Below are 24,413 nucleotides of genomic sequence, written 5' to 3' on the forward strand. Positions count from 1 at the left end.
GGTCAGGATTGTCCCCACCTTTATCATACAGGAGCACCTGGCACAGTCGAGGGACACTTCACCACACACCTGGAAAAGTCAAGGGGTGCTCTTGGAAGGAATGGGGGAAAACTTCCTGACCCAGGTAATAGGAGGCCTTTCCAGGGGGGATGTGTTACTGGATCTTTGGTCACCAAGGCATGTGGTGACCAGTGGTGTCCTGGGCTGCCTCCAAAGCAGCCTGGGCAGCAGGGGAGGGGGATTCTGCCCTCTCAGGTGAGACCCCACCTGCAGAGCTGCCTCCAGCTCTGGGGTCCCAGCACAGCAAGGACATGGAACTGTTTCAGTGAGTTCAGAGGAGGCACCAGGATGATCGGAGGGATGGGGCAGCTCTGCTGTGAGGAAAGACTGGGAGAGTTGGGATTGTTTGGCTGGGAGAAGAAAACCTTTAGGGGTGACCTGATTGTGACCTTCCAGTACCTTAAAGAAGCCTGCAGGGAAGATGAAGAGAGACTATTTACCAGGGCCTGGAGTGACAGGAGAAGGGGGAATGGCTTCATATTGAGAGAAGGAAGGGTAAGAGGAGGTATTAGGAAGAAATTTTTCCCTTTAAGGGTGCTGAGGCACTGGCACAGGTTTCCCAGAGAAGCTGTGACTGCCCCATCCCTGGAATGTTCAACGCCAGGCTGGGCAGAGCTCTGGGCAACCCGGTCTAGTAGAAGTTGTCCCTGTCTATGTCATTGGGACTGGAATTAGATGATCTTTTATGGTCCCTCAAACTCAGGACATTCTATGATTCTGAGTTACTTCAGGAAGCTGTGAAAGAGCCCGATATCTTGACCCAACTGGGGAAAATGTCACCTTCCAAAAAGTGGAATTAAAAGCAGGAATGCAAAAAGGCCCATCAGGTCCAGCCCCATAGAAAGGGAAAATGATATTTCTTATGCTGTGGGTGCAGAAACAGTAAGTGTAGATTGTGCCTCAGAACACCCAAGCAGATCTGATCAAGTGAAGAGCCAAGGCAAACACTGAGCAGAGTGAGGGGCAGTGAGTGGGGGCCTGACATGCAGAAGGAGCAGATTGCTGGGGGAGGAACTGCCCTTCCTGTGCCATGACCAGGGCACATCCCACTGCAGGAAAAGGCCCAGGCCAGTCCCAGCACATTGAAGGCCACGGGCACAACTCAGAGTGACTTGGTGGCACCTCTGCCAGGGAGAGCCTGAAACCCCAAATGCATCTTGGCAGCAGCAGGTCCTGCCAGTCCATGGCCAGGAGCCCTCCCTTGCCAGCCCAGCCTGGTGGGCAGCACTGCAGAGCTGCTGGTTAAGGGTGTTCTTTCTTGCTGGGCTCTGCAAAGCCACTTCTGCTACAGGAGCCTCACGGGGAAGCAATTGGGCCCCAGCAACTTGGAGACAAGATATTAATCAAAACCTGCTCATGCTGTTGCCAAACCCCTCTGAAATGATTGGGGTAATAAAACCCCCTAACACTGCATGTTTGGTGTTAGAAAGGAAGGCATCACTTTATTCCCAGTGCTCTGTGTGTGTCCAACAGAAATCCTTTCACAGAGACACCAATGCATCACTTTTTCACCTATTTATAAATTTTTAGCAAACAAATCAATGTTCATTGGTTCTAAATGACATAATTTTATTGAAGTAATTTTGAATTAATATTGAATTATTTTTTATCTTCTATTGGTTATGGACTTCTCCCTCTCTTTGCTAATTAGTCCATATTTTTAGTCTTTTTCTCCTGGTTGGAACTTTCCATCACATCTACTAAGTCCTTGTTACTCATCTTCTTTATCTACTGGTTTCTGCAAATGTCCTTGTGGTCCATAAGTTCTGCATTCCAGATGTCCAACATCAACAGCACATCTTTCTATCCCAGGCTTTGTTCATCAAAGCATATCAACGTTCACTTAACAAAACTTAGAGAATTAGTACTTTTCCCAAGCTGTGTTCTCACAGTGGTAGGTTAAATTCTGCTGAGTGCTGGCTGAAAGAGATTTAAGGCCCAACACACAACTTGCTTTAATTCAAGCAGTTCATTAAAAGGCTAATTAAAACCATTATGGTATTAGAAAAGTTATATCATTTCCTACAATCGAAGCAGGGACCAGACAGGGGCAGAGGGAAGGGGAGGCCAGGCATGGAGATATGGCTGGAATGTGATGGTTGTGAGGTCACTTCCACTGCAGCAGCCTGGGTGGCCCTCAGGAGACATTCTGGCCAGGGAGCATTGTGAGGTCATCCAGCACATCAGGGAACCCACACAACAGAAATTCCATCCTTGGGGAGCTGAAAGAGTGGGGCAAGTGGGAGAGCCCCCCCAGGTTCTGATTCTGGGGGCAGCTCTGTCACACAGCCCCACCAACCCTGGCAGGCAGGAAGGCAACCTGGGCTTGTGGCCACCCTGCTCTGCACTGGCCCTGAAACTGGGGAAAAATCTTATCCTCATCTCCAGGCTGAACATTCCCTGTTTCCCCCAACACCACTTGTCTTTCATTCTCTTCACATGCCAGCTCCAGCCAAACCTTCCCTCCCTCAAAGAACCAAGTCCCCATATTTAATTTTATATTTTGCCAACTGTCCTTGCTGTCACCTCCTGGCAGTGGCTTCATGGCCCCTGTCACAGCCAGCCCTGGCCCTGCACTGACCCAGCTCTGCTGCCCCACAGATGCTGCATCAGGAAAGGAAGGTCCATGGGGAGGGAAATGCACAGGAACTCATCCTGGAAGGGACCTCGGGCGGGTTCTGGGCCAAACCAAAGCACAGTCAGTGGGGAAAGGGACACAAGGATGGGCTGTTTGTGTGCTCTGCTATGTCAGGAGAAGATGTAGAGCTCCAGAGACACCCAGACAATGTGGATCCCTCAGGAGACGATCTCAGACAGCGGCTCCCAGGCCTCTGCCACTTGCTGGTTTCTCTGGTTTGATGGTCACAGGTGGTTACACCCACTCACCCACACACCCACCAGTCTGGGCCCCGAAAGAACACAAGATCTGATGGTCTGTGCCTCCAACTCCAGTGGCAGGCACTTGGATCTCCCTCTAAACCCAGAGCACAGAGATGCCCTGTCCCAGAGATTTCTGACAATGGAGGGATTAGGAAAATGGAACAGACTGTGGAATCAGTTTCAGGGCACAGCCAGGGAAAGGCACTGAGCAGTCACCTGTTTGCACATGATCAGCTCTTTCATCACCTTTTCTATTTTCTCATGCCTCTTCCTCCACAAATCACTTTGGTCATTTCCTGGACATCCCATGGCAAGTCTTGTACAGTCCCTAAATGCACTTTCTGGCTGTCCATCCTGAGTCTCAGGACCTGAGTGAGAAAACCCCCAACCTCAGCTGCAAGGCCATCCTGGGGGCTGTCACTGATCACTTGGGGAGCCTTTCATGCAGAGATGTTGGAAATCTCTATTAGTTCCTTTATAACTTTCGAGGTTTGAAAGGTTCCTCCAAAGTCATTGAAATTCATGTCCCTAAAAGGACTGTTTTTCCATTTTCATAAAGTGTTGGGGATTAGGTCACATTGAAATGCCAACATGGTGCATGTCAGTATATGCAACCCTGTGGAGACGGAGTTGGGCATATAAGAATAAAAGACTAAAAAACTGTTTGGATTGGAAGAGACCTAAACCAGACACTAGTCCAAGGACCTTTGCATTAGCCACGGACACCTTCCACAAGTTCAGGCTGTACAAAATTCTCAAACTTGGGCAGATCCAGGGATGGGGTTTCCAGTTCCTTAATAACCTGGCCCAGGTTCCTGCCACCCTCAGCACAAAATATTTCTTCCTCACATCCAATGGAAATCTCCCCTCATTCAGTTCCAGTTCCTGTGCCTTGTTCTGCCAATACAACCTTTGGCATAAGGTGTCACTCTGTCTCTCCTGCACTAAGAGCACAACATTTTCATGGCTAAATACCAGAGATATCGTATGAAGGGGTTTGGAAGCCTCCAAGCCCTGGGCCCAGTGCGGTGGAGACTGAGGAAAGAACCGGAGAAGCCTGAGAGGCCTTGAAGGGAAACTGGGGAGGTCCAGACTGCACACAAGGAGAAAGGAATTTCTGCCCAAGGGCAGTGCTGTGGTGCAACACATCCCCCTGAAGGAGTCTGGATCAGTCCAAGGCTTTGTGCTCCAAGGCAGAGCCAGGGAGGAGGGAGAGATGTCAGTGCAGGAAGGGGCCAGCGAGGTGGGGCAGCCGGGGGATGCCGACAGCCTGCAGGGAAAGGGGCAGGGCATGGACACCGTAGGACAGCCTGGGCTGGAGAGGAGACAGGGATATGCAGAAGCTGAAAGGCCCCAAGAGAGCCAACTTGTGCAGGCCTTTGGCCATGGCTGCTGTGTGTGCCCCTGATGGCATGAGGAGACAAGTGAGCCTTGCAGCCCTGGGGCCTCATTGCCTCCTTGTCCCTGCTCAGCAGCCTGGGAGGTGCCACCCCATCCTCCTGCCCCTGCTATTCCACATCCCGCACCCCGGGGCCCAAGGAAGAGGCCCGAGGAATGAGGGAGAGACCTTTAGGTTAATGAAATGTTTCTTACTTTCCTCAGCATCAGAGTGACCTTTCTTTCCTAGTCCATATTTGTCATCATTGTCTCCTTGTTTTCTAACTGGAATCTGGGGACACTTTCTCAGTTATGGCCCTCAGAGGGACCCATTAGCAACAAAAGAAACTTTAAAGAGACTTTAAAGTTTGATTCAGACTTTGCTTTCTCAAGAGGTTCCTGCACCTTTCCTCAGGGTCTGATGTTCAGGGACTCAGCACCAAACCCCCCAGAGGGCCATTAAATGCCCTGGGCTGTTGCTGTGCTGCTGAGCTGGGCCGGGCTCCTGGCACACAGGGAGCTCCTGGCAAGCGGGCAGCGCTGCAGAGAGACAGCTCTGCCCAGGAGCAGCTCCTGTGCACAGCCCAGCAGGGCTCAGGGCACTGCCTGCACACACCGAGGGCAGAAAAGCAGGGCAGAGAGAGGTTACTCACAGTCTGGGGTGTGAGGAAAGTTGAGAGGAAGATCCACAGAAGAGGAGTCTTCCCAGGCTTTCAGAAGGTAAGTCTGCATGAAGGGCAATGTATGTGCAGTTTGTGGGAAGATCTCCCAACGCTGGCACATCCCACAGCCTGGGGGGTCTCTAATGTGGGATATCACAGTTTCTCTGGTGCTGAAGGTGAGGACAGGCTGCAAAGCAGGGACTCTCTGCTGCACCATCCCACGAACATCCCAGCAGGGTTCCCTCCTCCTAGGGATGGCTGTAGGGTTTGAACCCTGGCTGTGCCACCCAGGCTGTCCCAAACTGTCCTGCAGAGCAGGGTCCTGCAGCCCAGGGTGCTGTGCCAGGGCAGGAGCTCTGCCACATGCCAGAGGCAGCTCTCAGCTGGTCTGGGGAGCTCCCTCAGTGCTGGGAGAGACGCTGTGGATGGAAAGAGCAAACCCTGGCAGGGCAGGGCAGAGCAGGTTTGTTCAGCTATCAAGTGAGAGTTTCATAGTTGAGTACTTCTTACAGAGCACTCAGGGATATTTTCCAGGGGATACATCAAGGGGAAGGTGAAAGGAGGGATTTCTATCAGGCTCTCAAGCCACATGCCTGGTGGTTTGAGTAGCAGAGGGAACTCTGAGGAGCTGAACAGGAGCTGAGAACAACTACCTGGCATTGTTGGTGTCTGGAGGTGGCACAGCTGGATCAGGATGGCAATGCCCTGAGTGCCCACCTGGTTCTGCCCTGGCTTCTCCCAGCCGGACCCTCAGTGTGCATTTCCTTTTTCCTCAACTTGCCCTTGTTACTGGGGTTGTTTCCTCCTTCTCTCAGTCAGGCTCACTGGGAATGGGAGTTCAAGCCACAGAGTCAATCACTGATCTTGTGATCCCCCTCAGGCAGGTGGGTCCCTGGGAATGAGACATTCCAATTTTCCTTTGACCTGTGGGGCTGTCAGTAGTGAATTCTGTGTGCCTGGAGAATGAGGTGTGTTTCCCAGAATCAAACCCCATTGTCAGGACACTTGGCTCTTCTCTGAGATGTCCTTCCAAGCTGGGAGCTGCCCTCAAGAATGCAAATCATCTTCATAGCACAATTGTGTTATCTGAAATCCCCAGTGCAGAGGGGCAGAGATGCTGTGCCCATCCCAGGAAATGCTGTTGGGTTGGTGAGATGAGCCATGTGTGTCCTTGAGACCTTGAGCCAGGCTGGGACATTGAGTGCTCTGTGATGGATCTCTCTGTTCTCAACAGTGTCTAGTGGAATTTCAGACAAAAATGGGAGTGTGATCAGTCTCTCTCTGAGGAAGGCCCACGTCCAGGGCAGCTGGAACAAGGCAGAGGGACAGAGCAGCTCCCCTCACTCTGCACTAAGCCACAGACATGGTCCTGTTTGGGAAGCCCTGCTCTGCTCTTCCTCAGGGCAGCAAAAATGCTCAGGGGTTCTGCCATCCAGGAAAACTCCACAAGGAAGATGAGGGGAGTCAGAAACAAAACACCCAAACCTCTGCAACTGTCTTCTGGAATCCTGAAATCTTCTCAAAACTGGGAGTGCAGATACCCATGAGAACTTTTTCTTTAGAAGCAGTTTCATCTGACACAGCTGAACACCAGGATGGGCCCTGCCCCCAAAATGGCCATGACCCCACTGGAGCAGAGCACGGCTGACCCTCACAGCCAGTGGGCAGAGGGGCTGCTCCTCATGGGAAATGTAGTGAGCACCAAGCAGGGCTCCAGCCATGGATATGAAGCAAATTTTCCTGAAAAAGGAAAAGTGGGGAGTGTGAGTAGAAGGGAAAGGGGTATTGGGATATGGCTGTGATTATTCTCAGAAATATCTCATCTGATTTGTCACTGTCATTTCCTCCTTGGACAGTGCCCCACCTCCAGAAGTAGCAAATGCCCAACAGCAGCTCCATCAGCCAGTTCCTCCTCCTGCCATTGGCAGACACGCGGCAGCTGCAGCTCCTGCACTTGTGGCTCTTCCTGGGCATCTCCCTGGCTGCCCTCCTGGGCAACGGCCTCATCATCAGCGCCGTAGCCTGCGACCACCACCTGCACACCCCCATGCACTTCTTCCTGCTCAACCTGTCCCTCACAGACCTGGGCTGCATCTGCACCACTGTCCCCAAAGCCATGCACAACTCCCTCTGGGACACCACAACCATCTCCTACATGGGATGTGCTGCACAGCTCTTTTTCTTTTTGTTCTTCATCGTGACAGAGTTTTATCTTCTCACCATCATGTGCTACGACCGCTACGTTGCCATCTGCAAACCCCTGCACTACGGGACCCTCCTGAGCAGCAGAGCTTGTGCCCACATGGCAGCAGCTGCCTGGGCCAGTGGCTTTCTCCATGCTCTGATGCACACAGTCAATACATTTTCCCTGCCTCTGTGCCATGGCAATGCTCTGGGGCAGTTCTTCTGTGAAATCCCCCACATCCTCAAGCTCTCCTCCTCACACTCCTACCTCAGGGAAATTGGGCTTCTTGTGGTTAGTGTCTGTTTAACCTTTGGTTGTTTCATTTTCATAGTTTTCTCCTATGTGCAGATCTTCAGGGCTGTGCTGAGGATCCCCTCTGAGCAGGGACGGCAGAAAGCCTTTTCCACGTGCCTCCCTCACCTGGCCGTGGTCTCCCTGTTTGTCAGCACTGGCACAATTTCCTACCTGAAGCCTGAGTCCATCTCATCCCCATCCCTGGATCTGGCACTGTCAGTTCTGTACTCAGTAGTGCCTCCAGCAGTGAATCCCCTCATCTACAGCCTGAGGAACCAGGAGCTGAAGGATGCTGTGAGGAAAATGATGACTGGATGCTTTTCAGCAGGAAGAACCTGTCAGTTTTCTTCTGTACAGTGTTCACAATAAAACTCATGACAGGCTCAGTTTGACTTCCCAGGTTTTCCTTGGTGCTCAGTGGGTTCTTTTTGTCATAGTGTTGTGCTCGATTAAATTATTTTATTCATCCTCTCATCTAATTAATTTTTTATTTTCATTAATTTTACTCTCTTAAATCTGTACCTGAGTAATTTTGCTATCTCTATTTTAAACAAACTCTCTTGCAATAGCCCTCTCTAGCTGGTTAGGGTTTTTGATTTGAGAGTTTCAGGCATCTACTGGGCAGTTCCATGTGTGCAGAGAAGGGCAAAGAGTCCCAGCACAGCAGCACTGCCAGGGAGCACCAGCACTGGGCCTTTGCTGACCTGCTCTCTTTCCACTTGTACACTCTCCTGCAGAGCCCCTGGGCTGGACTAAGGCCTTGCTCCTCTGCCAGCTGGGACACAGACCTGCTGCATGTCCATCCTGGGCTCACAGGCAGGGACAGGCCATGGGCACTGCTGGGACACAGCTGGGCTCCACAACAGCAGCTCCATCAGGAAAGGGCTTCTCCTTAGCTCAAGACATGCAGTCTTAGGGCTTTTTGCAAAGTCACTCTCAAGAACATGCCAAGAAATAGACTCTGTAGAGGCTCCTTGTTTGGCTTGTTCTCCAGGGGCTCTAAACCTGTGTGTGAACCAGCAAACAGAGCCCTGTAACTGCAGGGGCTACAGCAGGCACAGGGAAACAGATCCAGTGAGTGTTCTGTGTTACCCTCAGTGAACACACTGCTGCTACCCATGACAACAATAGCAGTAATAAAAGCTGGAACTATAACAAAGAAACCCCACAAGAAGCACATGTGGAGCACAACACCATTGCTCTACTGCTCACCACTCTGTGCCCAATGCCCAGCCCAGCCAAGACACAGATCAGCCCTTCCTGACCAACCCCCCATTAACACCCTGAGCATGGCCCTGCATCAAAGGGAACATCCCTTGGGCCAGTTGGGCTCAGCTGTCCTGGCCCTGCTCCCTCCCAGTTCTGTGACCCTCAGGAGATCATTGGAGGCCATGATTGAACAAACCTCTCATACCTTCCAAATCAAAACCCAAACCCAAAGCACCATGAAATACCTGCAGCCCCAGAAGTTTTAAGGAGCTCCCACGGGCCATACCTGACAAAGCCTCCCCAGGGACTCACCCCAGCAGATCCTTGGAGGCCACAACTGCAGGGAGGCAAAGGCTCTGGGCAGCAGCTCAGGTGCTGAGCAAAGCCTGGCTTGGCTGGAGGCAGCAGAAAGGACCAGCCCTGACCCCCAGCCCGGGGAAGGCACATCCTGTCCCTCACACCTTGCTCAGGGCAGCAGCTCAGGTGCTGAGCAAAGCCTGGCTTGGCTGGAGGCAGCAGAAAGGACCAGCCCTGACCCCCAGCCCGGGGAAGGCACATCCTGTCCCTCACACCTTGCTCAGGGCTCTGCTGGGGGCACTGGCATGGGGGGTGATGCTGAGGGCAGGACAAGGGGTGACAGTGCCCAGCCTTCCTGGGGCTGTGCCAGGAGACTACCAGGCCCCAGAGCCTCAGCACAACAGGTCTGCTCACAGCCCTTGGTGGCACAGACAAAGTTGTGCCCGAGAAAACAAAGAGTTGGGATCTCTTGTACTTCTGGCCCAGTCACTTGATGTCCCTCTGTGAAGGAACAAACCACCTCTCGGAGGTGGGTGACAAACCAGTGCTGGGAATGGTCATTTGGAGGGGCTGGTCTGTGATGAGTGTCCCAGGATTCTTTTGTCCCATGAGCCTCTAAAGTGCCTCAAAGGGCTCCTTGATTCCAGGACATTCTGCAGTGTCCATGATCCCTGCTTGCTTTGAAAGGTTGTACCATGTCACAGTGTCCCTTTGGTTCCATGAGGTTCTGTGGTGTCACAGTGTCCCCTTTTATTCCAGAAGGTTCCACACTGTCCTTGCTGGAACACACCTGGTTGGATGTTGCCCCACCTGCAGAGCTGACTCCAGCTCTGGGGTCCCAGCACAGCAAGGACATGGAGCTGTTGGAGCGAGTCCAGAGGAGGCACCAAGATGATCAGAGGGATGGAGCAGCTCTGCCATGGTGGAAGGCTGAGAGAATTGGGCGTTGGGGTGACCTAATTGTGCCCTTCTAGTGCCTGAAAGGAGCCAGCAAGCAAGATGGAGAGAGACTGTTTACAAGGGCCTGGAGTGACAGGACAAGGGGCAATGGCTTCACACTGATAGAGAGAACGGTTAGATGGGATATCAGGAAGAAAATCTTTACTGGGAAAGAGGTGGGACCCTGGCACAGGTTGCTCAGAGAAGTTCTGGCTGCCCCATCCCCGGAAGTTGTTCATGGCCAGGTTGGATGAGCAACCTGGTCTAGTGGAAGGTGTCCCTTCCCATGGGAGGGGATTGGAATTAGATGATCTTTAAGGTCCTTTCCAACCCAAACCATTCTATGATTCTGTGACTGGTGGGTGACATGGTGGTCAGGGCCATCTTGGGCACAAAGAATAGGAAATAATGGAATTTTCCATTCTGAGTGAAGGAAGGGGCAGCAGAACTGACAGCTTGGACTGATAGCAGGGAGACTTTGCACTGTTGAAGAGACTGATTAAAGGAGTGTCTTGGGGATCAGTCCTGAAGTAAAAAGCATTCTCATGGCCAGGCTTTGTGAACAAAGATTTGGGAAGGGCACTACCCACGCTTGCTGCAAGCTGCTGGTGGCTAAAAAGGCCGATACAGGATAGGCAAGTCCGGTCACAAAAGGCACAGGGGAACATCTCCTTTGGCCATATTTGCAAGGAACGGTTCTGTCTGCGTTGTCTTTTCTCCTCCAGACTGACTGTGCTGCGTTCCCAAAGGAAGCAGCAGCGTCATGAATGGTGTGTCTCCATGAATCCCGAATGGAGGCCAGAGTGGCCCATTGGGGCAGGCAATATGGCCAAGGCTGAGGTGTTGTTTCAGGCAGTCCTTGTATCTCCTCTTCGGGGCTCCTCTCTTGCGGCAGCCAGTGGTGAGTTCTCCATAGAGCACAATCTTCGGGAGGCAGTGGGTGATCCTCCATCCTGGAGACGTGCCCTGCCCAGCACAGCTGCGTTCTCAGCAGCATGGCCTCCATACTGGTGACCCCTGCATGTTCAGAACAGACACACTGGTCACGTAATCAGACCAGTGGATGTTTAGGATTGAACGGAGGCAGCGCTGATGGAAGCGTTCGAGGAGCCGCAGGTGGTGGCGGTAGATGACCCAGGATTCAGACCCATAGAAAAGAGCAGACAGTACAATGGCTCTGTAGACACTTGTCCTAGTTCAGCTGGAGGGACCAGCTAACCCTGTGTGGTGGTGATCAAACCTGTGTATTCCACCCCCTCTATTCATTCCCCAAGGACAATGGGCCATTAGCAGCAGCTGCCCAGGGAGCCATTATCACTTCACACCCAGCCTGAGGGGGGCGGAGCTGCTAATGGGCCATCAACAGCTCAACAACCCCTGGCTCCCAGAGTTAATCACCCATTGTGTGAGTCCCCGCCCAGGGGGAGGGACTGAGTGCTCCCTGAGGGTACATAAGTGGTGGGTAAGAAGACCTCAGGACCTTCTCGTCGGATCCAGAGCAGCAGCAGGACCTCGACAGCAGGAGATCACCGCTCTCGCTCAGACCACAGCCCTCGCCTGCACCAACAGGTTTTTCTTTTCCTTTTGCTCTGGACTTGGGGGAGCCACAGGGGTCTCAGCACAAGGGCAAACAAACCCCCTTGGGTTTGTGCCCCAGGACACTGGGTTATACTGCTGGGGTATTGTGAGTTGAAAGCAATTTCCCTTGTGTGTCAGTGTTGTTATAATAATATTATTATTAAATTTTAGCTCTGACTTATAATCTCTCTCATGGTGAGTTCATTTTCCCTTGCTGGTTCACCTTCAAACCAGCACATCTTTTGGTGCCCAACGTGGGGCCCGAGAGAGAAGTCAGAACTACAATTTCATTTTGTGTATTTGAGTACAGAAAATCCCTGACTACCATGTTGCTTGATGTATTCATGTGGATGGTGTATCTGGGCCTGTTCATATTTCGACACATGGGGAACCATGTGCCTGTTTTGATGCTCTCTTTAATACCAGGGAGAAGGATCAAAATTGCTTTACTAATATACTACATTTATGATGTCATAACATCAGAAGCAATGAATTTCATTGTGAATGTATATTCAGTCTGGTGTGCCTGTCCTGGTTTGGGTTGTTACCTCTGGGGTCTCATTAAAAATAACACCCAGACTGTGGGGAAAACAGGCGGAGATGGTTACTTCCACCTTTTCACCTCTGCTACAACAATCATTGAAAATATTGAGCTTCCTTTTGATGTTAGGGACAGCATAATCTTGCTGTTAGTGTTGCTTTGTCTCCTCTGTACTGTATACACCATATTTAGGGTCAGAACTGGGCTCTCTAAGGAGACTTGCTGGAGGCCTGCCCTGGGAGCGGATGATGTTGAGTGGCACGGGAAGTGGGAAGATATGGGCCAGTATTTGGAGACCTTCTCTCCTCAAATGATCTGGAAATTCACCCCGGAACAACTGCAGGACCCTGCCAAAATGCTAAGCTATGTGAAAGGAAGATGCTCTGGTAGTCCCAGAGATGTGCAGCTCACAGCAACCTGCTGGGCCCTGGCCACTGCCTACCGCACACTGCTTGGTGTGGTACAGCATCATCAGGAGGAGGAGAAAAGGAGCAAATCCACAGGCACCATGTCCACCCAGACCATGACTGAGCCAGAGAGGAAGAGAGATACATCAACTAGCGCCATGTCCACCCAGACCATGACTGAGCCAGAGAGGAAGAGAGATACATCAACTAGCGCCATGTCCACCCAGACCATGACTGAGCCAGAAGGACAACAGAAACCGATAGCAGTTGCCCCTGTCCAGAAAAGAAAATCAAAGACCAAATCAGTTCGTATAGCGCATGACGAGGAAGAGTCAGGACCTTCATCTCAAGCAGAAGAAATGGAGCCAGAAATAATCACCCGGTCCCTATCCCTGGGAGAGCTGCGTGAGCTCCGGAGAGAGTTCACACGACAGGCAAATGAGTCCATCTTGACCTGGCTACTTCGAATCTGGGATGCTGCAGCCAATGATACCATTCTAGATGGGAGTGAGGCAAGGCAGCTGGGATCCCTGTCTCGAGATGTTGTCATTGATCAGGGCATTGGAAAGAGACAGGAAACTCTCAGCCTCTGGCGGCGACTGTTGTCAAGCGTGAGGGAGAGATATCTTTGTAAGGAGGACCTCCACGTACAGCAAGGACAGTGGAACACGATGGAACAAGGTATCCGGTGCTTAAGGGAATTAGCCGTACTGGAGATAATCTTTTCAGAGGATGAGAGATTCCCTAAAAGTCCAGATGGTGTCCAGTGCACATCCCAGATGTGGTTAAAATTTGCACGACTTGGGCCAGAAATGTATTCTCGCTACCTTGCAACATTGCAGTGGAGAGAGGGAGAAGACAAGGTGGGTGCACTGGTCAGCAAACTCAGGATTTATGAAGACACTGTCACTGCTCCATTACGAGCCCATGTCTCAGCTGTGGAAACAAAACTGGCTGAACTGGAAGAGAAGATTAAGGAAGGACTCTGTCATATCTCTCCAGAACAAACAAGAGTCTCTGCCATCAGAAGCAGGCGTCTTCCAGCTAAGGAGAAAGGGTACACTCCACGCGGCAATCTGTGGTTTTACCTCCATGAGCATGGAGAAGATATGAGAAAGTGGGATGGGAAACCCACCTCTTCCTTAGCAGCTCGGGTACGTGAATTGCAAAGAGGCACAACTAACACAGGGAATTCTTCAAGGTTGAAGGCTGCTCCGGTCTCTCGTGGGCAAGGCTCCAGACAGTATAGGAATGATGATGTTATGCCCGATCCTCTTGAAGGAACCTCCCGGTCATATTCACAGGGAGAGCGCAGTGAATACCATGACCAGAACTAGGGGGGCCCTGCCTCTAGCCAGGTAGAGGAGAGGGACAATCGGGTTTATTGGACTGTGTGGATTCGGTGGCCTGGCTCATCAGACCCACAGAAATACAAAGCTTTAGTGGACACTGGCGCACAATACACGTTGATGCCATCAGGATACGTCGGGGCAGAGTCCATCTCTATTTCTGGGGTAACAGGGGGATCCCAACAGCTGACTGTACTGGAAGCTGAAGTCAGCTTGACTGGCAAGGAATGGCATAGACACCCCATTGTGACTGGTCCAGAAGCCCCGTGTATCCTTGGCATAGACTACCTGAGGAATGGATATTTCAAAGACCCAAAGGGACCGCGTTGGGCCTTTGGCATAGCTGCTGTGGAGACAGAGGAAATCAGACAGCTGAGCACCTTGCCTGGCCTCTCAGAGGACCCTTCTGCTGTAGGACTGCTGAAAGTTGAAGAACAATTGGTACCGCTGGCCACAGCCACAGTGCACCGTCGGCAATACCGCACTGACCGAGACTCTGTGACCCCCATACACAAGATGATTCGTGAGCTGGAGAGCCAAGGGGTGGTCAGCAAGACTCACTCACCCTTTAATAGCCCCATATGGCCAGTACGAAAGTCCAGTGGAGAGTGGAGGCTGACGGTGGATTACCGTGGTCTCAATGAGGTCACACCCCCCCTGAGTGCCGCTGTGCCGGACATGCTGGAGCTTCAGTATGAGCTGGAGTCCAAGGCAGCCAAGTGGTATGCCACCATCGACATTGCCAATGCCTTTTTCTCCATTCCGTTGGCAGCAGAGTGCAGGCCGCAGTTCGCTTTCACCTGGAAGGGGGTGCAGTACACCTGGAATCGACTGCCCCAGGGGTGGAAACACAGTCCCACCATTTGCCATGGACTGATCCAGACTGCACTGGAAAAGGGTGAGGCTCCAGAACATCTACAGTACATCGATGACATCATTGTATGGGGGAACACAGCAGGGGAGGTTTTTGAGAAAGGAAAGAAGATAATCCAGATTCTCCTAAGAGCTGGTTTTGCCATTAAACGAAGTAAGGTCAAGGGACCTGCTCAGGAAATTCAGTTCCTAGGAGTGAAGTGGCAAGACGGGTGTCGTCAGATTCCAACAGAGGTGATCAACAAAATAGCAGCTATGTCCCCACCGACCAGCAAGAAGGAAACTCAGGCTTTCCTAGGCGCCGTGGGCTTTTGGAGGATGCATATCCCTGAGTACAGTCAGATTGTAAGCCCTCTCTACCTTGTGACACGGAAGAAAAATGATTTCCAGTGGGGCCCTGAACAACAACAAGCCTTTGAGCAGATTAAACAGGAGATTACCCATGCAGTAGCCCTTGGGCCAGTCAGGACAGGACAGGATGTGAAGAATGTGCTCTACACTGCAGCCGGGGAGAATGGCCCATCCTGGAGCCTCTGGCAGAAAGTACCTGGGGAGACTCGAGGACGACCGCTGGGATTCTGGAGTCGGGGATACAAAGGATCTGAGGCCAGCTACACCCCAACTGAGAAAGAGATCCTGGCAGCTTATGAAGGAGTTCGAGCTGCCTCAGAAGTGATTGGCATTGAGGCACAGCTCATCCTGGCACCCCGACTGCCAGTGTTGGGATGGATGTTCAAAGGAAAAGCTCCTTCTACCCATCACGCCACTGATGCCACATGGAGTAAGTGGATCGCTCTGATCACGCAGCGAACCCGGATAGGGAATCCTAATCGCCCTGGGATTTTGGAAATCATCACCAACTGGCCGGAAGGTGAGAGTTTCGGATTGTCCTCTGAAGAAGAAGAGGAGCAGGTGACACGAGCTGAGGAGGCCCCACCATATAACCAGCTACCAGAAGAGGAGAAGCGATATGCTCTCTTCACAGATGGCTCTTGCCGCATTGTAGGGACAAGCCGGAAATGGAAAGCAGCTGTATGGAGCCCTACACGTCGAGTTGCAGAAGCGACTGAAGGGCAAGGTGGATCAAGTCAGGTCGCAGAGCTGAAAGCTGTTCAGCTGGCTTTGGATATCGCTGAACGAGAGAAGTGGCCAAGACTCTACCTTTACACTGACTCGTGGATGGTGGCCAATGCTCTGTGGGGATGGCTGGAGCGCTGGAGAAAGGCCGGCTGGCAGCGCAAAGGGAAACCCATCTGGGCGGCTGAGATGTGGCAGGACATCGCTGCCCGGGTAGAGAAGCTGAGTGTGAAGGTCCGTCACGTAGATGCTCATGTACCCAAGAGCCGGGCTAATGAGGAGCATCGTAACAATGAGCAGGTGGATCGAGCTGCCAAGATTGAAGTCTCTCAGGTAGATCTGGATTGGCAGCATAAAGGTGAATTGTTTCTAGCCCGATGGGCCCATGATGCTTCTGGTCATCAAGGCAGAGATGCAACATACAGATGGGCTCGTGACCGAGGGGTGGATCTAACCATGGACAGTGTCTCACAGGTTATCCATGACTGTGACACATGTGCTGCCATCAAGCAGGCCAAGCGGGTGAAGCCTCTATGGTATGGTGGACGGTGGTCGAAATACAGGTATGGGGAAGCCTGGCAAGTTGACTACATCACACTTCCCCAAACACGCCAAGGCAAGCGCTACGTGCTGACCATGGTAGAGGCAACCACTGGATGGCTGGAGACATACCCCGTATCTCACGCCACTGCCCGAAATACCATCCTGGGCCTTGAGAAACAAGTCCTGTGGAGACACGGCACACCAGAAAGAATAGAGTCTGACAACGGCACCCACTTCAAGAACAGCCTCATAGACACCTGGGCCAGAGAGCACGGCATTGAGTGGGTGTATCATATCCCCTACCATGCTCCAGCTGCCGGGAAAGTTGAGCGATGTAATGGACTGCTGAAAACAACCTTGAAGGCGTTGGGTGGGGGAACTTTCAAACACTGGGAGCTGCATTTGGCAAAGGCCACCTGGTTGGTCAACACCCGGGGCTCCATCAATCGAGCTGGCCCTGCCCAATCAGAACTCTTGAATACTGTAGATGGAGATAAAGTCCCTGTGGTCCATATGAGAGGTATGTTAGGAAAGACTGTTTGGGTTAGTCCCACCTCAAACAAAGGCAAACCCATCCGAGGGATTGTCTTTGCTCAAGGACCTGGTTGCACTTGGTGGGTAATGCAAAAAGATGGAGAAACACGTTGTGTACCACAAGGGGACCTAATTTTGAGCGAGAAGGGTTTGTAATGTTTCATTGTATACATGTGTATATATATGTATATGTAAAAAGGGGGTTAATTTGGGAATGACTAGATGGAGTGGAATAAGGGGTGGATAATGTCCTAGTTCAGCTGGAGGGACCAGCTAACCCTGTGTGGTGGTGATCAAACCTGTGTATTCCACCCCCTCTATTCATTCCCGAAGGACAATGGGCCATTAGCAGCAGCTGCCCAGGGAGCCATTATCACTTCACACCCAGCCTGAGGGGGGCGGAGCTGCTAATGGGCCATCAACAGCTCAACAACCCCTGGCTCCCAGAGTTAATCACCCATTGTGTGAGTCCCCGCCCAGGGGGAGGGACTGAGTGCTCCCTGAGGGTACATAAGTGGTGGGTAAGAAGACCTCAGGACCTTCTCGTCGGATCCAGAGCAGCAGCAGGACCTCGACAGCAGGAGATCACCGCTCTCGCCCAGACCACAGCCCTCGCCTGCACCAACAGGTTTTTCTTTTCCTTTTGCTCTGGACTTGGGGGAGCCACAGGGGTCTCAGCACAAGGGCAAACAAACCCCCTTGGGTTTGTGCCCCAGGACACTGGGTTATACTGCTGGGGTATTGTGAGTTGAAAGCAATTTCCCTTGTGTGTCAGTGTTGTTATAATAATATTATTATTAAATTTTAGCTCTGACTTATAATCTCTCTCGTGGTGAGTTCATTTTCCCTTGCTGGTTCACCTTCAAACCAGCACAACACTGATCTTTGTACTTTTCTTCAGGTGTTTATTGGACCAGACTCTTTTATGGAGTTTTCAGAAGGCTCTGTGAGCCATTGCTGGCCTCTTGTCTATCTCTTTGTCAATCTTACCGTCTGAGGAAATGATGCTTCCCAGGTAGGGGAACTGCTGGACTGACTTAAGCTTTGATTTGCAAGAGAAGTGGAGGGAACAGAACAAAGGACTCCATGGAACTTTCCTTGACCTCACCAAAGCTTTTGACACTGTGAGCAGAACAGGCCTGTGGCAGATCTTGGAATGTTTAGGATGTCCCCCCAGGTTCCTCCAAATGATCATCCTGAGGATCCTGAGGATCAGTGTGGACAAGTCAATTCTGGCAATGCACTCTCTGATCCCTTTCCAATAACTAGTGGTGTGAAACAAGGTTGTGTTCTTGCACCAACTCTATTGACAACCTTCTTCAGCAGGATGCTCCAGAGAGCCACGGCAGAGCTCGATGAAGAAAACGGCATCTCCATCCGATATCGTACCGATGGAAGCCCATTCAGCCTGAGGCGACTGAAGGCCCACACCAAGCCCCTGAATCACCTTGTCCAGAGCTGCTTTTTGCTGACGATGCCGCCCTCGTTGCTGACACAGAAGCAGCTCTGCAGCGCTTCACATCCTGCTTTGCAGAGGCTGCTGAGCTTTTGGGGCTGGAAGGCAGCTTGAAGAATACAAGCTGCACCTCAGGAAGTCTTCCATCAGCCCCACATCACCGTAGGCAAATCAGAGCTCAAGTCAGTCCAGCAGTTGGTTTTCTCTATTGCAAAATTTAACCCCAAAACTCCCTCAGAAACTCTGTTTGTGAGCATGTCCTGCAGCACTGTGTATTCCTCCTGCAAATCCCCTGGGAGGGAAGTTCTTTGTGATTATTCCATGTCTATTTAGTGGCACTCAAACTCCTCACCTTTGTGGCTCTTAGGGCTTAGTTATGTTATTACAAGCCATTAATAAGGCATAGAATGAACTTGTGTAAAGCAAAGAAACATCAGGGGTGGCAGGTCTTGCCTTCCCCCCCTCCTCTTTCCCACCTGTGTCCATCCCCCACCCAGACATGGGGCTTTTCCCAAGGGCTTGGCTCCAGGCTCCAGCACTGGGACCAGTTTGGGGCCAGGCAGGTTTGGAGATGGTTTTATACTCTTTATTTCCCCACATTTCCCACTGTGGTGCTGGCAAAGAGGCTCAAGTCCAGTCGTCACCAGTTCACCCCTGGTGTTTCAGATGGTCAGTGAAGCTTCCAGGGCCTTGCACCTTTCCTGGCTTGTGGTCCAGTTGCCCTCAGCCTCAGAAAAGTAACAGCATTTTCCTTGGAAACCAGGCCTAGTGTCTGGGCACACACAGCAGAATTCCAGTTGAGGGAAACGGCATCTCCAAGGAATGAAATAGAGAAAGCTGAGGGAGACACATGGGCAGTCCTAAAAAGCAGGAAAATGGGATTAATTTATTGGGGTTTTTCCTTGCAGCTGCAAAGGAGAAACTGGGAATGATATTCTTGTGATGGAGTGAGGAGCAGACACCTGGACCACAGTTTAGGGCAAAAAGGGAGTCACCCCAAAGGGTGCTTTGCCTGGGGAGCCTGCCTTGATGCTGGGAAAATCCTGGGATCCTCCCATCCCCTAAAATGGAGGTGCCTGGCCCGGATCCTCCCCACGGGGGTGCCTGGGTGGGACTCACCAGTCAGGGCCACAGCCAGGCTGAAGCTGAGGCTTCCCAGGAACACACTCAGAGGGAGGAGAACACGCACCGGGTGGGATGTTTCCCAGTCTGGCCCTGGGAAAGGGAAGAGCAGAACAAGGCTGGGCTGGGTCCTCTCCCCTCTGCTGTGGCCTCAAGTGCTGGATCCTCAGTCCATCCTGAGTCCCATCCAGGACAGGGACCCTCTTGGGGCTCAGGAGGGCAAAAGAGCTGAGGCAGGTCCTTCACAGGCACCAAGGTGTGTCTGAGGACATGGAGATGGATCTTCAGCCTCCAGAGGTGACCACAGCCTGGAATTTGAGTGCTCCACACCAACCCCAGGGCTCCATCCCCATCCCACTGGTGCTTCCCAAGAGAGAGATGCTCTTCCCACTCCCTGCCCACACCCAGGGCGTTGGTTTTCCCAGCATTGCCCCATTTGGACTGTTCCTCGGGATCACTGCAGGGGTTCAACGCTTCCTCTTGGCCTGAACACTTTGTCTCCTGGGTTTCTTTTCCCTTTGTGGCAGAGAAGCCTCAGAGCCCAGGGCTGGCATTCCTGGCCCCTGCAGGTGAATCCTCTGGGGCGCCTGTGCCAAGGCAGAGGCTGAGGAGACCTGCAGGCAGCCGAGCCCCCGCGTGTGCCACATCCCATGGAGCCAGCACAGCCTGGCTGGGGCTCTGCAGTCTCTGGGCTGGAGGGGCAAGAGGCACCTCGGGAAGCCCTGGCAGGGCAGGGTTTGCCCTGAGCTGAACAGGCAATGCCGGGAGGAGGTGGCAGAAAGGACAAAGGGAGGGGAAAAGGCGGGGAGGGAAAGAGAGGAGAGGGAGAAAGATTGAAAAAGATCAAGAGGCAAAAAAGACAAATAGAGAATAAAAAAAGACAAGTTTAAATTTTAAATAAATAGAGAAGTCACTGTCTGCTCACAGTTAAAAGGGAGCTGAAGTGTTTGCGAGGGCACAGGAGCCTGTTCAGGGTCAGGAGCTGCTTTTTCCAAGAGGAAGGAAACACCTGGAAGGATCAGAGCAAAGTTTGTGCTTTGAGACCCCTTTCCCAGAAGCTGCAGAAGGGAAAGAGCTGAGCCTGAAATAACAAGTGTTCTGTTGAGCTTTGATGTCTCGCAGCTGCTTCCAAGCTTGTTTAGCTTTGTTTGCCAAGATGTAGAAATGGTAAAAAGCTTTGCCAGTTGGTGCTGGATTTGTGAAGCAGCCCCGGGCCAGCTCTGCAGTAACAAAGAATCGATGTCTGTCCCGAGAGTGTCACTCTCGGCCTGTCACACCCGGGAAGGAACGCGATGTTTGCGGCCACCCCCGAGGCACAAACTCGCTCCGAGCCCGCCGGGGGGTCCGCGGGAAGGAGCGGGCGGGGAGCCGCTCCCTGTGCGGGGTCTCGGGAGGGGACATGGGGGGACACGGGGGGATACGGAGGGGACACAGGGGGATACGGGGGGGAAAAGGGGAACACAGCCCCTGAGGAGGGGACACGGGGGGACACTGGGACCGAGCCCCCCAAGTCCCGCTCCTGCCCCCCTCCACCTGCTGCAAGCCCCGAGCCCCAGCAGGGCTGCAGCCCCCAAACCAGCTGGAACCTGGGGGCGGGAGGGCAGCCCTGAAGCCAGGCTTGCTATAGTGGGACTTGCTGAGAGCGACTTAGAAGGGTTTGTTCGTAAGGAACTGGCCTGAATCCTGGGAAAAGACAAATGTTTTCTATCTGTTTTTTCTATCGAAGATACGCAGGAGACAGGAATTTCTGAACAAACTGCACAAATACTGTAAACCACATATATTTATTTAACAATGCAAAGTTTAGATAAAGAAAACCTTGAAGAAGATTAATCCTACAGCTGTGAGAAATAAAACAAAAGACCTCTCTGTGACGGAGGCTGCAACCAGTAAACAATGTCTAGTTAGAAAAGAAATGCATAGCCACAAGACATTCAGTCTTTTAACCATTTGCCTAAGCCCTAAAAATGTGTGTCTCAGGTGATTCGCCAGATGTTTGTGTAGCTTGGAAGGATGTGCAGTGATTGATGTCACTCAGATGGATCCGCACCACGGAATGTCCGGTGTCCTCACTGAAATTCCCCTCCTAAACCGGCCCAAATTTGACTCCTGGGGAGCTGCATCGTGTCAGACACAGCCCTGTGCCTGCCCACGGTGTCAATAAAGGCACTTTGGCTCACAGTGCGGCCCTGGGTGTGTTGCTGTGACTCAGCCCCACAAACCAGGGCTGTGCCCTCGAGCGCTCGGAGCTGCACCAGGGGGATAAAGGCCCCCCGGCCCTCCCGGTGCCCCCAGCAGCAGCTCTGCCCCCCAGAGCGGGGCTGTGCCCCCCAGAGTGGGGCTGTGTCCCAGACCCCACAGCCCATCCCGGGCTTGGGGCTGAGCACGGAGCAGGTGCTGAGCTGCTGGATCTGTCTCGGGGCTCAGGGGGACAAGGGGGTGTCACACCAGTGGCACAAACAAGAGATGAGTGGTGTGTGTCAGTCCCTCCCCCTCGCTCTGTCCCTCCCCACTGCAGCCTTTCTGCCAAAGCCCCGAGGATGCTGTGCCGGGCCCTCCATCCCACGGCCCGGGATAAGGGAGATTCCAGCCCCTCCTGGGCTTTCCTGCACTGAAAGAGCCGCACTGGGGGGTCTCTGCTGCCCCACGTCACCCAAAGAGCTGCCCCCAGGGCCGCAGTTTGGGGCAGGACTGAGGGCTCAGGGACTGCCAGAGCAGATCTGAGCTGGGAGGGATGCACAGACAGAGACTCACATGTGGGAGTATCCCAATAGAAACCAATTATCCCAAAATATCCCTGAATTCATTCCACAGTAACTCTGATCCCTCCCCCAATATAGGAATTCTCCCAGAATAACTGAAACCTCCTGGAATACCTGATTCTTCCCAAAAAGAACTTTCATTCTTCCCCAAATACTCCAAAAATACCCAAGGTCTTCCAAATATTTCTGAATTATTCTAAAATACCCCTGAACTCCCCCCAAATCCCTCTGAACTCTCTCAAACAACTCTCAATCCTCCAGAAATACATCAAATCTCACCAAATACTTCTCAATTAGCTGCACCCCCTTAAACTGCCACAAAACATGCAAAGACCCCCCAAACACACTCAGAGCCCACCAAAGTCCCCACCAAACCCCCTTCTGGGGGGACCTTTAGGGGCACTGGTGGTGCTGGGACCCTCCTGGCTGTGGGTGAGGAGTTCTTGGGTGAGCAGTGTGGGGGGTGGGAGGAGTGGATGGTGGGAAAGGTCTGAGGGGAAGGGGATAAAAGGGGTGGTTGGATTCCCACAGTGAGCGAGAGGGGAGTGGGACCCCTCTGAAAACAGAGGGGGCTGGAAACTGAGGACTGGGGACAATGGGAAAAGGGATGGGAGAGGTCAGAAAAGTGGGGGATAAGGGAGGGGTGGACCCCCAAAACTGATCAGGAGGTAGATGGACACTGGGGGGATTAGTTGCAAAGGGCGGGAGAAGAGGGAAAGTGTGAGCTGTGACCAGCAAACTGATCTTGGTGGGGGGGCTGGGGATTGAGGGGACAATGGGAAAAGGGAGGAATAGGCAGAAGGGTGGAAAATGGGGATTGGGCTGACAGGATGGACAGTCCCATGGGGGTCTTTGGGCAGACGGGGGATTGGAAAAGGGGGCTCTGGGGTGGCACCCAACCTGTGTGGGGTGCTGGGGCTGCTGGAGGGCGGGGGGGCACCCTGGGGCAGGGGGGAAAATGGAAGGCTTAGGGTTTATTCATTATTACAAGTGATCAGATAAAAGATGTCAATCAAAATCATTTACTACAAAATATAAATGCTAAACCTACCAGCAGTATAGTGTGAGACAGGACAGTGCACCATCCTAAAGCAACTGATGAAGCAATTCTACTAAAGCTATCACGAAAGAATTATTAAGTAGAGATCAATGGAACTCACCCAGCCCAAGGGACCTGGGGAGATCTCTGCTCTCAGCCTCAAGGAGTGACCTTGGTGGGGGTTCCCACCCTAAGGGAGGAATCTCCACACACACACCCCAAGAAGGGATATGTTGGAAAAACCTGCCCCTGTGAAAGAGGACTGGACCTTTAGAGTATAAAGGGATTGACTGACAGCCATTTGACTCCTGGGGTTGCCTCACCATCAGGATGTTAATCTGGGGTTGAAACCAGAGTGGAGTCCCCTCAGCCAACCACTGACACATCTGCAAACAGGGCATCGTTTGCTTGGACATTCCAATGAGGGATGCCCTGGCACAGGCGTAAAGTCATCAAATCCCCTCATCCCAAAGGATTTTCAAGGTCAGGTCTGTGTCCTGATGGATGTTCCTCCCACTCTGTTCACCCAGGTGCCTACAGGGAACCAGAAGGATGAGGAGACCACCAGCCAGGTGTTTTCCCAATGTGAGTCACCAGGAATGTTGGTCACCAGGACTCTACCCTAAGTGGGTCACCAGGTCTTTACCCAACATGGGTCACCAGGTCTGTGCTCAATGTGGGTCACTGTGGATCATTCAACATTGGTACTCCAATGGGTGATGGAGGTGGAGCAGCAGACGAAGCTCTTCCCGCAGTTGGGGCACTCTGAGGGCTTCCCTTATTGGTGGGTTCGTTGGTGTTGGGTCAAGTTAGAGCTGTCAGTGAAGCTCTTCCCACACTCGCCACACCTGTAGGGCCTCTCCCCAGTGTGGATGCGCCGGTGGGTGACAAGGTGGGAGTTTTGTTTGAATCTCTTTCTGCAGTGGGTGCAGCAGAAGGGCCTCTCCTGTGTGTGTGTGCGCTGATGTGAGAAGAGTTGTGAGCTGGTCCTAAAATTCTTTCCGCACTCCGAACACTTGTAGGGCTGTTCCCCAGTGTGGATCCTCTGATGGCAGATCAGCTCAGAGCTGCAGCTGCAGCCCTTCCCACATTCCCCACATGTGTAGGCCCATTCCCCACTGTGGATCATTTGGTGGCGGATCAGGTGGGAGCTGAAGCTGAAGCTCTTCCCACATTCCAAGCACTTGTAGCGTTTCTCCCTTGAGTGAAGTCGCTGCTCCATCACTGGG

General features: G+C 52.4%; 3 protein-coding genes across 3 annotated transcripts in view; 1 reads left to right on the forward strand and 2 right to left on the reverse strand.

The window, feature by feature from the left end:
- The window catches only part of LOC139673811 (zinc finger protein 850-like), a 685,564-nt gene that overhangs the window by 163,817 nt on the left and 497,334 nt on the right, over positions 1-24,413 (reverse strand). Inside the window, 1 exon segment of the mRNA XM_071559630.1 lies at positions 23,949-24,383. Coding sequence (XP_071415731.1) covers positions 23,949-24,383 — 435 coding nt within the window.
- The window catches only part of LOC139674242 (olfactory receptor 14J1-like), a 232,700-nt gene that overhangs the window by 66,750 nt on the left and 141,537 nt on the right, over positions 1-24,413 (forward strand). The window lies entirely within an intron of this gene.
- Positions 1-24,413, reverse strand: part of LOC139673824 (class I histocompatibility antigen, F10 alpha chain-like) — a 209,648-nt gene that overhangs the window by 8,458 nt on the left and 176,777 nt on the right. The gene's annotated exons all lie outside the window — the stretch shown is intronic.

The sequence above is a fragment of the Pithys albifrons genome, chromosome 7, assembly GCF_047495875.1.
Source record: "Pithys albifrons albifrons isolate INPA30051 chromosome 7, PitAlb_v1, whole genome shotgun sequence".
Classification (NCBI taxonomy): Eukaryota; Metazoa; Chordata; class Aves; order Passeriformes; family Thamnophilidae; genus Pithys; species Pithys albifrons.